We start from the raw sequence: 17,090 nt of genomic DNA, 5'->3' as shown, positions 1-17,090 counted from the left end.
TTTAATTACTCTACAAATTGATTTTTCTTTACTATTCCCAAGTAAACTATTCATTGTGTCAAAAGCTCTAATTACGGCTGCTAATAGATAGCTAATTCTGTTAGGTATTTATAGTTTCATCTCCCACAGAGAGAGTTTGTTGGTTTATCAGTAGACATTCCCAATAAAAATTTAACAGCCTTAAAGAACAAAAGTTTTCCTTGTATAACATGTACCAATTCCTTGAATGAAATAATTTTTAAACCAAAAATACAATAAGCATTGAAGGTTTAAATAAGCTTTGACTATTTTCAGAGTACAAAATATTAAATTGAATCAGGCAGTGCATAATTACAAACATTTGTATTATCTTCAAAAAGAATTTTTGAAATTTAATTTTATTCACTCTGTTTTGCATAATAATAATTTTTGTTTAAATCCTGCAAGGTTACGTGGTTTCCATAATGGGACGCAGAAGGCCCCTGGCCAATATCAATGCACAGGATTACAAGCTACGCACTCAAGCAGAGAGGCAGGCTGTCAATTTTGTTGTTCAAGGTAAAGATCTGCCTCCTGACCTTCCTTTCTCCCCACCTGTCTCTATCCCTGCCTGGCTTTAGTGGGCAATAGCTCTGATAGTTTCAGAGGAATGAATATTCCAGTAGTCTACTAGAGTAGGCGTGAGTTTTACTGTGAAAAAAAGAAGTTAAAATTATATATTCCATCTACCTTGGAAATTGCCGATAAACAGAATACTATAATAATAGTGATAAGATCAGCAACGGTATAAATGTTCTAATACACTAGAGTGCTCTGTGATAGTTAAATGTAGGTATTGATACAAACTATGTATAGACAGAATATCTAGAATTCCTTTCTTCAGATGCATTGTTTCTTTAAACATTTCCCAGTTTTTATAGTCTGTTACTGCAGAAGGGTTTCAGTGATTATGTTTCTTACAGATTCCAGCTTTTATTTTGCCAGAGAGCTTTAGTTTCAGAAATATAAAATGTTACAATAGTTGTGCATTGTTATTATTTGTTTTGAAATCCATCTCATTCTTTGCAGAAACTTTCAAACTTAAATCTGTGGAGGGCAAGAAAAAAATTGGGTTTTTTCCACAGAAAAACATTTAACATATAGATTGGAAATGTAAAAGTCAGCATTCTATGCTCACATTAGTTAATCTAATTAGATTAGTTAATCTGAAATTAGTTAATCTAACTTGGGCCTCAGGTGTGTACAGAATTTAGCCACCCAAAGGAAAAAAATATCTGAGCTGTCAGCCAAGACTGAGATCCCTCCTACCAAGCTGTCCATTAGAAGAATTATTTTTTTAATTGGATGATGCTGACAGGGTTTTCTCTAAGTTATCCTGGAAGTGTACAATTTACAGGCAAGGAAAAAGTGCTTTCTAGACATGGTGATGGCATGCTCCTTCTAAAGTTATTTGAATTTTGAAAGTATCACTTTCCTCTCCAAATATTATTCATTTTAATGTTTCATTTTTAAAATGCCTTAAGCATTTATTTCATGTTTGACAGTCCTTAAGTACTGTCTCTGCAAAGATAGCTACAGATCTAGAATTCTAATTCTCATTCTGTGAGTCCTGCAGAGCACACAGTGTAGCACTGATAAAGAGACACAGCCCTCTGAGCAGCATTTGCTACGTCCATCTGTCCCAAGAGCTGGAGCAAGGCTGTCTCAGGAATGTCTATGGAACACTCACTTCTATGTACCTACAATCATAAGATTGTCAGATTTCTTTGTCAGTTCAAGTGATACTGGAGGACAAATCAATGCAAAATAATGCAGTTGTTACTCAGAATGTAATATTAGAAGGTGTGGTGGAGCAAAGATTAAAAACTCTAAAATATTCAGTATTCCCAAATTTTATAAAAGAAATTATTCTAGACTACCATGATGTTATTTCAGCTATAAGATAATGTTTAAAGACTACAAAAAATTTCTAAATTATGATAAAAATTTTTATCACATTTAGTGCACTAAACTGCATTTAATATGTGCTTTATAGTTAAACCTAATAGTCTAATTAATTTAAGTAATTTACATTTTGATTATGGTCACAGCGACTCAGAACACTTCAGATGCATGACAATATTGAAAGGAATGTAGAATTGTAGCTTTGAATTATTACAGTTGGATTTCTCACACTTTTTTCATAGTGTTTGTTCTCTTTTTGAATATTTCCCAGTTCAGTAGTTTCCCAGTTCAGTGTGCAGCATGTTATTCTTCAGTTATTATTCAGTTGTACCTATCCCCCTAGAGAAAAAAAAAAAAAAAAACAAACCCAGTTTGTTTTATCTTTAATTATTAATTTATAATTATTTTCTTTTTTAAAATTTTAAATTAGGATACCTCTAAAAATCATATTTCAGTAAAAAATTATTTTGAGAATTCTTTCAAAATTTATTACTCTATGTTTCGTAAAGAATGTATCTAGAACATTTCTATTGTGATGGACTAAATGCTCAGTGTAGTTTTATTCTCACAATCACTGAGAAGATATTTACCTGACCTTTACTGAAACATCCTTCCTTACTTTTTATATCAGTTGTCCCTTTTTGTTGTGTGTTGAATAATTTGACACATGCTTTGAACAGGAAAACAAGATGGATATTTGAGGCCAATCCCACAGTCAGACATCACCATCTCGATCATCAGCTGAGGCTCTGCGCTTGGTACAGTTAATGAGCAAAACAGAGTCTCAAGAGGAGACAGTTTGTCATAGATGACTGTGGAGAAAGAAGAGATGTTAAGCCTTTGTCCTCATTCTCTTAAATATTCTTCCCAAGCCAGAAGGGCCCACTGTATCCTGGGGGACATCAGGCACAGCCTCACTGGCCAGTCATGGTCCCACTCTGCTCTGCACTGGTGTGGGCCCACCTCAGTCCTGTGTGCAGTTTTGGGTGCCTCAATATAAGAAGGACATCAAACTGTCAGACTGTGTCCAGAGGAGAGTCAGCAAGATAGTGAGAGGTCTTGAGGACCTTGTAAGTGAGAGACTTACAAGGAGCAGCTGAGGTTTCTTGTGTTGTTCTGCCTGGAGAAGAGAAGGCTGTGGGGTGACCTCATCACAGTCTATGGGTGCCTCAAGGAGGCCAGTGGAGGGGAAGGTGCTGAGCTCCTTTCTCTAGTGACAGCTGTAGGACCTGAAGGAGAGGCATGAAGCTTGTGTCAGGGGAGGTTTAGGTTGGATATTAGGAAAAGGCTCTTCACCCAGAAGGTGGTTGTGCACTGGAACATGCTCCCCAGAATGTGGTCACAGCCTCAAGCCTGACAGAGTTCAAGGAATATTTGGACAATGCTCTTGGTAATATGGTTCAGATTTAGAGTCCTGCAAGCAGCAGGGAGTTGGGGAGTTGGACTTGATGATCTCTATGGGTCCCTTCCCATTTGGAGCTATTCTGCGATTCTCTGATTATTTCTCAGCAGTGTACCCTTGTGATTTGGCTACCTGGCTGTTCTCTGCCCCTATTCTGAAAGCTGAATCATTTGGAGGAAAAAAAATCAGAATTTATTGATTTACAGGGTTGTAAAAAGGACCATGATCTAGGACATTTAGGATGTTTAATGAGACAAGGAGGATTATGGCTTCCACTCTTTACTCAAAAGATTGTTTCTATGTTTTATCAGATAAATCTTTTGTGTAAAATGCTTGGATCAGAGCAAAGCCCTTCACCAAGCTGCAGGCCTGGAGAATTATTCTGTCTTGACGACCAGAGATGTGTCATCTGTTCTGTGACATGACACTGTTTTATGCACCACTGCTCTTAACACTGTAATGTGATGAATATACATTACACATGGAAATATTAAAAAGTGCAAAATTAAGGCTCCAAATTGAAATGCAGCACTAAAACAATGTTCTGACCTTTTATGACATTAAATTTTAATTGATTAATAGGGAAATTTTAATTAAAGCTTATAGATAGATTATTTCATACCTTTTTTTATAGAAAGCAATTTTTCAACATATAGTCCTGAATGACAAATTCACCTTAATTAACACATAATTTCATATTGTTATTTTCTAGTTTTAATTGACATGTAATTACTTCCTCTGTTATTTATTAATCTTATAATCTGTTCCACATATTACATTAATTGGATCTGCTAGTTTTGAAAATTATTATAATTCAGAATCTTCTGATGTTTATTGTTCCTATGCCATAGTTCCAAGAAGAACATTTTCCTTTCGCACGCTTTAAATTAAAAACAGATTGCTTTCTTTCGTAGGCTCTGCAGCTGATCTTTGTAAAATGGCTATGGTGAAGATTTTTGCCTCTGTTGTCATTTCTCCAACTTTAACAGCCAGGTTAGTAATGAATGACTGCAAAACTGTTTGGTTTTAAAACAAAATTAGTTGAAATTAATATGTTTCTGGTGTTTTAAGCAGCTCTAGAACTACCATGTGTACCTCTGAATCTTTCAACAAGCAAGGACATGTGGAATGGTTACATGAGTAACATTTAAAGTTATATCTCTGTGCTTGAATGGTTGGATCTGTAAATGCATCCATAGCATTGAAGTGCCCCATGGTCATTTAAACTCAGTCAGATCTAATTCAGTGGTAGTTCTGCACCTTTGGAATCAAGCCTACTGATCATATCCTTCCTGTATTTGAGTATATTGTACAGTGGGAGTTGAACATTCAATGGGCTGGGGAAAAAAACAGGAATCAGGAAACCAGTGCTCAAGCAAAATAAATGAACATTTTTTTATTCTTGTATAAATGGCTTTTCTTTAAAGAAAAGCTCAGTCATGATAATTCTCTTCTGTTGTGACTGCTCAGAGTTGGGTGGGAGATCACATAATGTCCTCAAAGTGTTTTATGCCAGTAGCAGAAATAATGAAGTCTACTTTTCCTGTGGAGAAGTTGGTCTAGAGAGCCAGTGAGCATTATTATTTACTGCAATAAAAAGAGACTTTGAAGTCAAACATGTAGAAAAGACCCCATAGAACTGATTTCTCATCTTTGGTAATGCAAAGGTTTTGTAGCAAACAATCCAGTAGAACATGGATTGGTGCAGTAGAAGTTCAGACAAAAGCAGAGCAGTGCAAATAGTGCAGAACAGCAATGTTTCTGTTATCTAGAACTTAGCTGTAGCAGTCATGCATTGAGGACTTCTGTGGGTGTTTAGCTCAGTACAAAGAAATAGGGCTTGTCCTTCCAAATATGCTTGGCAATTATGGGTATTATCTAACCCTATAAGTGATTTGTGTGTGTTAGCGTGTTTCATTTATACACAGCAGTGTTGTCTTATTTGATCAATGCTTGAAAATACAATTTCTAATTACAAATAAAAGTTCAGTTTGTTGAATTCAAAGTAGTTGGACTCATTCCTATGCTAAAAATTAAATAACTTCTGAATGATTCTTAAAACGTTCTTGCAACTTTTTAAGCAAAATACCATTGAGCTATTAAAAAAAAAAAAAAAAAAGCAAGTGGCCCGCTAGTACAAATCTGAAAAGGGAAATTGTTCTTTGATGGAGATCCTGCCTGTACTCAGACAATGATACATTTTTGTATTAAATGTTGGATGATGCACTATCACATACTGCATTGTACACTTTTAGGCAGATTGTCTGCACTAATTGTTATTCATTTTGCTACCTGAGTTGAATGAAGAGCCCAGAATCTGTCAGCTGTGGCATGGATGAAAATTTCTGCAGCAGTAGCAGGCATAACTGAGTTAGATGAGTGATAGAGGAACAACCAACAGCCTTTAGTGGAGGAAGCAAGTGGAGGTGGTGCGAGGGCAAAGAACATTGCACATTCTGTAGTTCCTGCCTGGCACATAGATCTTTAGGTTCAGCAGCTGGCTTTTTGTTGTAATTCTGGAAAAGCCAATGTTTTTTGCTAGTAATTACCATGTCTGATTAAGCTTAAGAATGATTCTTCTTTCAACAGAAGATTTTACTTGGGATTTTCTTTCCCAAAACTATTTATTTTAAAGAAGTAATGTCACCAAATGCTAAGGAGGTAACAGACATGGGGAAGTATTGGAGCTGTACATGTTAAAATTCATGGTGTTGTGAAAGCATAGGGAAATGGCTACACTGGTCATAACATGGATAACAAAAATACCACTGCCTATCCTGGTTGTTCCTATCATAAATGTCACAGCTCGGAAAGACCAACACTGCAAGGACATTTAAAAAGGATAGACTGTTTTAAACAGGAGTTTTGAACTTCTGCCAGCCATTAACAACTGGATGGCTTTGCTAGAGAAGTGTTTTAGTAGTCAATAATAGCTCCTTGCTGTAATATTTGGTAGGTACTTACAGGCTTGTCAGAAAAGCACAATCAATACCTTTGTAAATTCCGTGAACACTTCCCTGCTTGGACATTTGAAAACATCAGAAGGATCTTGCCAAAAGAATATGGGACTGAAACTTGAAATGTGTTTCTGCTTATCTGTCAGGTGACATTCAGTTAGTTATTTTTTCAGTGGTCTGTTTCTTGATTTTCTTATCAGTCAGGTCAGGATAATGATCCTAACATCCTTTATAAAGCCTTTTGAAAAATATTGTTGAAAGGAGGCGTGGACATAATTGGTGCTGTTGTAACAATGGGAATGTACAGTAGCTCTTCCAAAATGAGAAATATAATCAATCTCATATTATCACCCCATCAGATCATATTCATTCCAAAGAAAGCACACTACTATCTTTTCTGCTATCTTCATCCCCTTGTAAGTATCTTTATTTCCCTGTTAGAATTTCTAATTTTAGAAACAGGATTTTCACTTTGAAGAGAATATCAAATTGAAATACCATTTTCACATGCTTTAGAAGTGATTATGAACATTTACATTGGGAGACAGTATCCAATTAAGCATTGCTAGGTGTTGGCTAATGTTCAACATTTTGTCTTCCTTACCTTAGAAATAAAGAAAAAATAATTCTAAATAAGGTCTTATAGCTTTTAGTGTGAGTTTGCAGGTATGTTTGCAGTCTTCACTCACTACACTGCATTCATTGTTCCCGTGCTGAAGGCTGTCCAGCAGTGAGCAAGCTCTGACCCAATAGTGTGAAGCTTCATTTTTGTATGGCTAGCAGTCAGTAGATTTCCGGGTATTGTTTGCACATATGATACTGTATGTGGAAGTCAGGAAAGGTGATCAAGTTACATTTTCATGATGCTTCATCAGAGAGAAGTTCTTCATGAAACAGTATTCCTCTGCGACTGATCTATTTTGTCAACTAGCAGTGTCATTTTTCTCTTTGTTTTTTAATTCAAGTATCAGCCTAGCAGCTTATGCAGTTGACAATAAAAAGTCAATCAATTACTTGGAAACAATTTTACAGAAATCAGGAAAAGTAGGATTAAATGTAATGCATATGCTACAGATCTAATATTAGTATAGGTGGACTACTGGCATCAGTGTTAATATCTCTTCATTTTTTGCATGGTGCAAGTAATCAAATTTTTCAGACTTCTTCCATATTACCTAGATCTTTCTTAAGATGTGCTGCTGCTGCTGCTGGCCAAGTTGCTCGCTGAAAATGTGCTGCTAACATAAATTATTGAAGTGCCAGCTTTTACCTGTCTGATGCAATCCACAGAACCTCCACATGATGTTTCCTGCAGGCAGATGATAGCAGAGAAACTTCTGAAATGAGATCAAGACATACAGTAGCAGCTGAAAGAAAGATTTATGGAATTGATGAGAATGCAAAGGTGAACTTGGTGAACTCAGGTGGACAGTTGTAGTTCTTTTTGGTGTTTAAAACATCACTGCAGTGACAGTCACATGGAAACTTCATGAGAAAAAAGGATGCTGGTGACTTGTGGAAGAATTGCTGCCTATAGTATTGTTTGTACATATTATCATTTTGTAAGCTGAAGAAGCACTGATGTTACCCAAAGTCTACTTGGTATTACATGGACTTCTCAGTATCTTAACAACATGTACATGAATTTTAACAAGTCTGCAGAACTATTGATTAATTTGGTGTGAATCCACCAATTCTGCTTTTGCATGAAATTATTGTTCTTTCACCACTGGACTTGTGCCACAAATACACAGCTTTACTTTTCATCATGTCTGGAGCCTAGTTAAAGAGACAAGTTCAACCACAGGTCAAATATAAATGAGTAATCTGAAAAGGAGAAACCACTAGCAAATAAAAGCAAAAGGTTTATTTCCTTGGTTGGTCCCTGCTGTTTTTCAGTAGGAGTGGATGTTGGAGTTTTTCTATGTCTTCCTCAAGGAAGAAATGCCTTAATAAACCTACTGATTTTCTGTACTGGTGAGCTGTAAATGCAACACACTTCTACAGCGAGCTAAATTAGTAAGGAACAGCTCTTATTGTCCCAGCAACAAGTATTGTTTTTTGTGACCTGGATTTTTTTCAGATACAAGTCATGATAAATCACAAATAATTTATTTCTTGAAAGTGGCTTCAGTTTTAGTACAATTCAAGAATCTAGAGGCATTTTTATAAGGTCTGTAGGATTCAATAATTATTTCTTTATAAACTGCTTGTAACCTCTCAGATTCATACAAGAGGGCATATTCATAAACCCATCTTGCTGATTACATCATAGTTTCAAACAAATACATTAAGTAAAATTCTTAGTGCTGCTGCTATGTGTGTTGATCTTCTTTAATTCTGGTCATAAATCTTACATCCCTTTATCTGTTTCTTCAGGAGTTAAGAAGCTGTTTTTACTCATGTTTCTTCTCAAGCAATTAACCAGGATTTTCAAATAAATTATTTTTGCTCTGGTATACTGCCCACAATTTCCACTCAATATATGCCCAGACTTCCTTAATGTATTAACTTTAGCAAGATGGTTAACTTTCATCCTTAGCCTAATACTGGAGAAACTGAACCACAAGGAAAGGAAAAATTTTGGATACTGCTTGAGAGGAGAATAAGATTATTCTTTCACAGACAAATGCTTTTGTTTCTGTAGCAAGAAGGAAACTTCTGAGATCATATTGCACTCTCCATAGCTGTTGTCCAGTATGTAGCTCTTTGCCTCCTAAAGTAGAGAAATAACATTTCTATGCAAGCTGTAACTTAGAAAAATCATCACTTTCCTCAAGCAATCAAAGCAGTATTTTGCATGTATCCACAAGATGGTGAGCTGTTACCTGAACACTTCATGCTCAGTGAGCCAGAGCAAGTCAGAGTAATTTATTCTTTATAGAAAGAGCCAAGTATATTTAATATGCTGAAATATCAGAGCCAAAAAGGACATGCATAATGGAGCAGGTTTTTCACTATTCCTTTATAGAAGACACAAATAAATATATTTCATTTATAACCCTTTTGTTGGTCACCTTTTAGATTGGTATGTTTTCAAACATTTTGGATACATGCAAAAATTCTATTATCTTTAATTAGCCATCTGTTCATGATGTAGCAGCTGAGAAACCCCATTTCACAGGCTAGCTGGAATTTTATGGTTAAAATATTAAAATAATTTGTTTTTTTCATGAAAACACTGAAAGAGGTAGCTTGAAGTTAATGCAAGTAACATATATTCAAACTATATGAGCATATATGAGCTATAACTTTTATATTACAAGATTAGAAATCCACATAGGTGCAGCTTCAAAAAAACTTTTAAAAAGGGAAAATTCTACAAAATATTACAATATTCTAATATTCTTGTTCCTTACTTACATGACAATAGGCATTCTGTCCACTGGAATCTATGGGCTTTTGTGGGGGAACTGTGGCACAGTTAAACAGCAGGTAGTGTTAGTAGTATCAGAAAATAAATTAAAAGTGTTTCAGTAGAGGGAACATGGATATTTCTAAGAGGAATTGGATCCAGGTTCCATCTGGTCCATTATCACTGAATGTGGCCAGTAGCAGATGCTTCAGGAGGGAGGTGTAAGATTTGTAGTAGAGTCGCCTGTCTGCGGATTTTCATCTTCCTCTGCTTGTGGGGATGAGTCTAAGGTCTGAAACGTAAGATTTAAAAGTCTTCCCATAAAATCATTGTATGTCATCGTTTCTAAATATCCTTGAAATCTATGCAAGTGTTCATTAGATGAATAGCCATTCTGGCTTTTTCTGGCAAGTGTTTCATCACGTGCCTTTTCAATCAATATTTTATTAAATATTAATGTATTAAGAGTGAATGTGTCAATTTTTCAAGTGATTTTTTTTTTAAAATTTAAAAAACATGAAACATATTTCTTTTTTTTTTTTTTTGGTTTTGAAGGCTTGGGTTTTGGTTTTTTTCATATTCTTCCATTTGTCTGATTTTAAAATACTTACTGTTTTTATCTTTTTTTCTTTTTTTTTCCTAACTACTTTACAGTTTTTATGCTTTTTGGGTTTATTTTTAAACTTTACGTACAAAGTTTTTAACTGTGTACTCCCATATCTGCAAAGTCTTCCATTAGATGTTTGTTGGTTTCAAATTCAAAACAAAAAAATGTGGTGTTACTCGTTGGATTATTATTTTATTGATTGATTTGATTATATTAAAAAAGGGGAATAACATAGAATGAGATACAAGGATATTAATATTTGGGATATAAAATCTGACACCTTCATTTCAGTGGTCAGAGACATAGTGCTTTTTTAAATAAGATGAAAACCTTGTGGGAATAGAAAATGAGAAATATTTTTAAGATATTGTAGTAAATATTTTAGATAATATTTTTAAAAAGTACTTCAAAGTTTCTTATGCTACCAAGTGATAATTAATGCCCTATTTTAAGTGATGTACTTGTAGTAACTCTTTAATGTTTATATTTTTTTTCTTCTATATAGATACTTAGCTACTAACATTGTTTTAAATTCTCAAGATGTATTATAGGGTTTTCCCACTAGAATTTTTACTCAAACCATTAAGTTATGATGTATTTCAAATAATTCATCTTCTTTACTCCTTCTCCAAAGACAATCCTTTTGCTTTAGGAAATCTCTTCAGATATTATTTAATTCTCAGTATATCTTCAAGTTAGAAATAAAATATGTTCATTTGTTGAGGAAATTTTATACTGGAGTGCTCTAGTTCAGAATCAGACCTGTGACCTTGTCCTGCACCATTTTTTCCTGAATATGTAGGAGTGTCCAACAGGAACCATCTCAGACTTTAGTATGGGCTCTCAGCCTGGCTCTTGGTCAGAATAAGGTGCCCTTGATTCCTTACAGAATTATAGTATCAGTAAGGCTGGAAAAGACCTTTAAGATCATTGAGTCCTGCCATGTTATGCATGTTGATCAAACCCTCTTTCTTAAAGCTTTTCCAGTTCCCTGGTTTTAAACCTCATTTTTAATTTATTTTCTATTCAAATCCTTAAAACAGACAGCTCAATGTAATAGAGAATCATAGAAGCAGTTAGGTTGGAAAATACCTCTAAGGTCATTGAGTCCAGCTGTTAACCTGGCACTGCCAAGTCCACCACTAAACTGTTGGTGTTTTATATTATGTTCCTACACATCACTCTGGAAAGCTAAACCATGTTATGCTTTGGATGTGTTTTTAACAGCAGTAAAAATTTCCCTGGTGATTCAAAAAATATATCCCAAAAATGTACAGAGGGTTAATCTCTGTCTAACTTCAGGTAGCTCTTTTGGGAGGTGGCACCCCCACAAAGTCAATAGACAGCTGGGGTTTTCCAAGTGTGAGTTCAGAACATCTAGGTCAGAATCAGCCTTAGTCCCTTGTCTGTAGAAGTATGAATTTAATTAGTTTAAGCGTCTCTTGGCACATTCTAGCTTCCTGAAGCACTGCATGTCACTGTTAAAACCTCCTTCTGATGAAGACTACTATGACAGTCTTGTCTTTTTTTTCCCCTCTCCTACACTGGCTTCTTCTAGTGAATATACCTACACTGGAGCCTGCAGCATGTCATGCCACAGTGCTCTTTTTTTGAGTTTCGACAGAAGGTGGTTTCCTTTAATAAGAAAAATACAGTTGCTCATTAATAAGGTAACAGCTGTTTTGTTGAGGTCAGTTCAATAGTGTAATTATTTCTAGGTGTTTGAAGTAGTCATGGAAAACCTTGCAATTCTGTACTTTAAAACAGAGGAGTCCAGACCTGGAATGATTGATTTGCAGTAACAAACAAAAATCCTCATTAATTCTTTTATTAGACAACTGGCCTGGTACTAAACAAAAGTATGCTCTAGCAATAAGGCTTCATAAATAGAATACTATGAAAAAAAATATTTCGAGAACAGTTTAATTAGTTTTGGCATATATAATTAATTAATATGATTATAATATAGTAGTAATAGCAGAGAAGATCCATTGGAGGCCTGAGAATTTAGTTTTTGTGTTGCTTTATAGGAAACTGGAAGAATCATCAATGTAGTATTAAGAAAATGAAAAATATTTTCTTTTAAAAATTCTATAGTGGAGCACAATAGTTTAAGATATTGTATGGCCATTGTATGCTGTGCACCCTAAAGTGGTGTCAAAAGCCATGTGGGAATCCAAAAGCCACTGGGAGCCACAGAAATATTTCTGCATTTGAAGGGTCAGGCTGTAGCACCATTTCTAGTTCCACACCACTGGCATGTTTAGATGCAAGTCATGTTTCTCAGTGAAGGAAATCATATGTGTACTCATCAAAAGCAATGCCTAGTTTTCCATCAGGCAAAAACATAGTTCATAAAATACTAGTTTCTAAGTCAAAGGCATTCTTATAATCTGTAGAATTAAAAACATACTAGTCTCTGCCTGGTTTGCAGTTTCTAATCCAGTTGGCCAAACCTTTTAGCACAAGATAATGAGAGGAGCTTGCTACTGCAATATTCCTTCAAAGTGAAGAGGATTCAATTACACTATTAAGCAAAAGTATAGAGGCTTTTTCAAATTTCTTTCACTCAGAGTATGCAATGGCTGTGTGGGTGCATGCAGGGGAATGGTGAAAGCTGTAAATTTTGAATGTACAAATTGCTTTGATTTTTTTCTTTCATCTTTATTGATGTCAAATTGAATGTTTCCTTCTGTGGAACAGCATATTCCATGCAAGTGTTATTACTTAAGCAAGCCTGAAAAAATATAGGTGGCCTTGTACTGTAAGACCAGAACTGATTAATTGCTGTGAAACGCGTAAGAAAAAAAGATAAAACATCATCAAAAAATATCTATCTTGTTTGATGAACTTTAAGGAGGAAACAGTGTGTACTATTTCACTTCTTGGCATCAGTCTAGGAAATCATGTTTAGTGTTAATTAAATCTTCTGTAATATCTTTCATTTGAAAATAGAAGTGTATTAAAATACTGATTTCTTAGATCTCAGAAATATTATTCCCATTTTCTAACTGAAGGCATTGGTTAGGAGCTTAGCAGAGCTGGACAGAGAACCAGCAATGCCAACTTCTAGTTCTGTATTTAGCAGACAGAACATGGTCCTGAACTTCAAATTAACCACTAGATGTGTAAGATGGGGCAGATGTAACTCTGCAGCTCTGTGCAGGTCCTGAGTTAACTTGGCAATGCAACTGAGCTGATGGGCTGTGCTGTTCAGGAAGACGTGAATGAGAAACAGGATCCTTTAGCCATGATGGAGAGCAAAGCTAAAGGACCTGCATTCAGTAGGTAAACTGGAACATGTAGAGTTGTATCAAGTCTATTTTGCTTCCCAGAGAGAAAATTTCAGTTAATTTACATTGCTTCCACAGGTTTTCAGACATACATAAAGTAGCACTTAATTCTGGTCCAACCCTACTCCTCCTGTTTTAGCGTGGAGGTGAGGTGATCTGTTGTTACAATGCTGAGAGGTTTTGAAAATCCTATTCTTTCATTCCTAAATCCTGATAAATTTATGATGTTTTTATGTCTACTGTAAGTTCTTCTAAGAGAAGGCATTTCCTTACCAAATATTCCAAATGTATGATGCTCTAATCCTGACTGAAGGCATGAGACACTACTCTGGAGCAAACAATAATCAGCCTATCATGTTTTAATTGCATTAGTTTAATAAATGGAATTATTTTCACTTACTCCATTGACTGACTGTTTATTCATCTTTAATATTCACTGTTCTAATTTATACCTTTTGCATGTCATTTCAATGGTTATGAGGACACTCTCACTTTAATTAATTTACTTGAATTGGAAATTACAACTTTTCATGTAACTGTATTCTCTTGCTATAGATGATCCTGGTCTTTCAATCTATTTCTTTTTTGTGTCCTGTGTCCTAATTTCCTATTAGAAATATGTTAATCAGTTTCACTCTGCTTCTGACTGTGTTGTAAGTGACTAATAATTTAAGATCTATTATTAGAGCTCACCACTGTTAGTCAATGTCACATTGTAATTTAAGGCAGCGTGAAACTATCTTAAGAAGCTGTGAAAAGCTATAAGTCATAACAATATTGGTGTTTCAGCCATTTGTAAAGAATTATTTACTTGAATAACTGCTATTATCAAAAAAAGGTATTAAGAAAAGTCTACAAGTGACATTTAATTTAAATCATGGAATCACAGAATGGTTTGGGTTGGAAGGGACTGTAAAGACCACCTTGTTCAACCCCCTGCCATGGGCAGGGACACCTCCCACTACACCAGGTTGCTCCAAGCTCCATCCAACCTGGCTTTGAACACTGCCAAGGATGGGGTATCCTCAACTTCTCTGGGCAACCAGTTCTAGTGCCTCACCACTCTCATGAGGAAGAATTTCTTTTTTATATCCAATTCAGAAAAACAAGCTATATTAACAAAAACATAGTCTGTCACCATAATTTCTTGCGTTTTCCTACAAATTATGTTGGTTTTAAGTAATATTTTGTCACGTCATCAAATCTCTGAATGACATTTATAGGCTGGTAAGCACAATATGGGTTTACAACCATGGCCTTTATATTTCCAGAATATAGGGAGAGACAATTCTTAAGTCCATTAATGATTTTTCAATTTCCTTTGGATGTTTACTTTCACTTTAACTTATCCATGAATGGAAAGCACTGTTAAAATTTTTGCTTATATTATCTGATGTATTTGAAATTTTTCAGGTTAATTGCCCAGATCCATGATGAATTGTTGTTTGAAGTAGAAGATTCTCAAATCCAGGAATTCTCAGGTAAATACAATCTCTCTGCCTCTTTTCCTCCCCAACCATTTTTACTCTCTATATCCTGTGATTTCTCAGAGAATAAAGAACTGATATAGCGAGAAGAAACACATTGATTCTCACAGTTAAGAAAATGTACACTAAGCAGATTTTTCTGAATGTTTTCACCACTGGCTCTCATGTAGATAAAACGTGATATACTCATTTGGAATTTATTATCATGATTATTTGTATTTGTTTTTTTTTGTCAAGATTTCATCATTCACTGTGTGAATCCTGTAAAAGTAAATATTTCCTCTGAGGTTTTAGAAGGAACTAAACCAGTTTGAAGTACTTTAGATTAGAGGCTGTTACATAAAGAACTATTCAATTCCTAATGTAAGATTATACCGTACTGTAATTTCTAAGTTAGTGTACTGCTTTTTTATATTAAGAAACCTTTATGATGGCATTCTCAAGGTTAAGGTTAGTAAAAGTGCATGCCTATGTTTCTATCCTCCTATCTGGCTTACTTCCAGACATTATTCCCTAAGCCAGAGTTTGTCTCAGTATCTGCTACAAATTTAGCAAGCGAGGGCACATAGCAGACTGTTGGGTCTCTTCTCCAGTAAGTAGTGGATTTATTCCTGTAGGCACCAAGTGTTTATTCACAAAATTTTGTCTAGTTTGAAGCTCAGCAATATGTTTATCTAAACCAATTAGGGTAATGTCACAAATATTTTAAATGAACCAATACAAGAAATATCTTCCGTTATAACACAAGCATTTAATAAAAAATTAATTTCACCTTCCTATGCTGCGTTCATTTGAACAGTGCAATTTGCTATATTAATCTCATTTCATCACTGATCTCTCTTGTGAGTATTAGTTCAAAATGAGAGCATTAAAATTCTATCTAATCTAAACAAACTACCTGGGAAATATTTCCGCTCAGTATATTCAGGGCATTGTAATGAATTAAGTTAATATATTAACATTTGACCTCTAAATACAGGAGTTAGAATCTGATTTAAATTTTAAAAACCATGATACAGTTTATTGGAGATTGCAATATCTGTTCAGAAAAGGCAATGTCTAAAAGTGACATAGTTTCAGAGTTAGGAAGCGTAGTGTATTGAAAGACATCTGTAGGACAGCATAGAAGGATTTTTATTATCTTACTTTGCATCAATTTGCATAAAGTATAGAGCTAATATTATACCCAAAAGATAAAAATGATTCATGATTGATTATACATATAGAAAAACATAGATTCTGCCCTCACTAGGTAAAATTCAGATCTTCATTACTACTCTGAATTTGTGGCAAATTTGGAAAAATCAATACTTTTCAAGTATAACAGAAAAAACCTCTAGCTATCTAATCAATAATAGTAATACATTATCCCTCTATGGAAACATGATGACTGGAGGCTTTTTTCTGAAAATGCAAAAAAAATGCAGTTCAAATACTCAAGTTTAGAGTATGCAGTGCGCAGTAATTAGTTTGCTGATCTCCAGGTCTAGCTGCAGGGTGCAGAACAAATATACCTGTAAATTCTTTGTTATGCTTCAAAGTTATCACCCTATAATTGAAGTTGCTAAGATGACCTTTAGAAAATGGACCTGGGCAGCCTAGAGGTCTGAGATACCTTGGAAATTGTCATTGCACTTAGCATAGGCTGCCAAACTTGAGTGTTCAAGATGGAAGTTTGTTTCATTCTGCTGATTGAAGATTGAGTTTTCAATTTGTCTCTACTTTGTCTTAAGAGTCAAAGAAAAAGAAAATTCTGCATGACAGGAACTTTCAGATATACTCTCCAAAGAACAGAAGAGTGATAACTTGTCTTGTTCTTAACACAAAAGACCAGTCTGAGACACTGATTTCCTTCCTCTTTATTAATCACTGGGTGAGCCTTACTTGGAGTAATGCATCTGGTTCTGGGCTCCCCAGTACAAGAGTAAAGCAAGTGCAACAAAGGGTGACAAAGATGATGAAGGGACGGGAGCATCTGTTCTATGAAGGCAGGTTGAGAGACCTGGGACTGTTCAGCCTGGAGAAGAGAAGGCTCAGAGGATCCTACTCATGAATATATCTTGAGG

General features: G+C 35.1%; 1 protein-coding gene across 1 annotated transcript in view; it reads left to right on the top strand.

Annotated features, from left to right (window-relative positions):
• Positions 1–17,090, top strand: part of POLN (DNA polymerase nu) — an 82,409-nt gene that overhangs the window by 53,361 nt on the left and 11,958 nt on the right. The window contains exons 18-20 of the mRNA XM_005517891.3: positions 427–537; positions 4,240–4,318; positions 14,951–15,018. Coding sequence (XP_005517948.2) covers positions 427–537; positions 4,240–4,318; positions 14,951–15,018 — 258 coding nt within the window. The remainder of the gene's footprint in view (positions 1–426; positions 538–4,239; positions 4,319–14,950; positions 15,019–17,090) is intronic.

This window comes from Pseudopodoces humilis, chromosome 6 (genome assembly GCF_049639895.1).
Source record: "Pseudopodoces humilis isolate 2021_Gansu_Grassland_sample_001 chromosome 6, ASM4963989v1, whole genome shotgun sequence".
NCBI lineage: Eukaryota > Metazoa > Chordata > Aves > Passeriformes > Paridae > Pseudopodoces > Pseudopodoces humilis.
The sequence above is the reverse complement of the archived record's forward strand: the minus strand, read 5'-3'. Positions and strand labels throughout refer to the sequence as shown.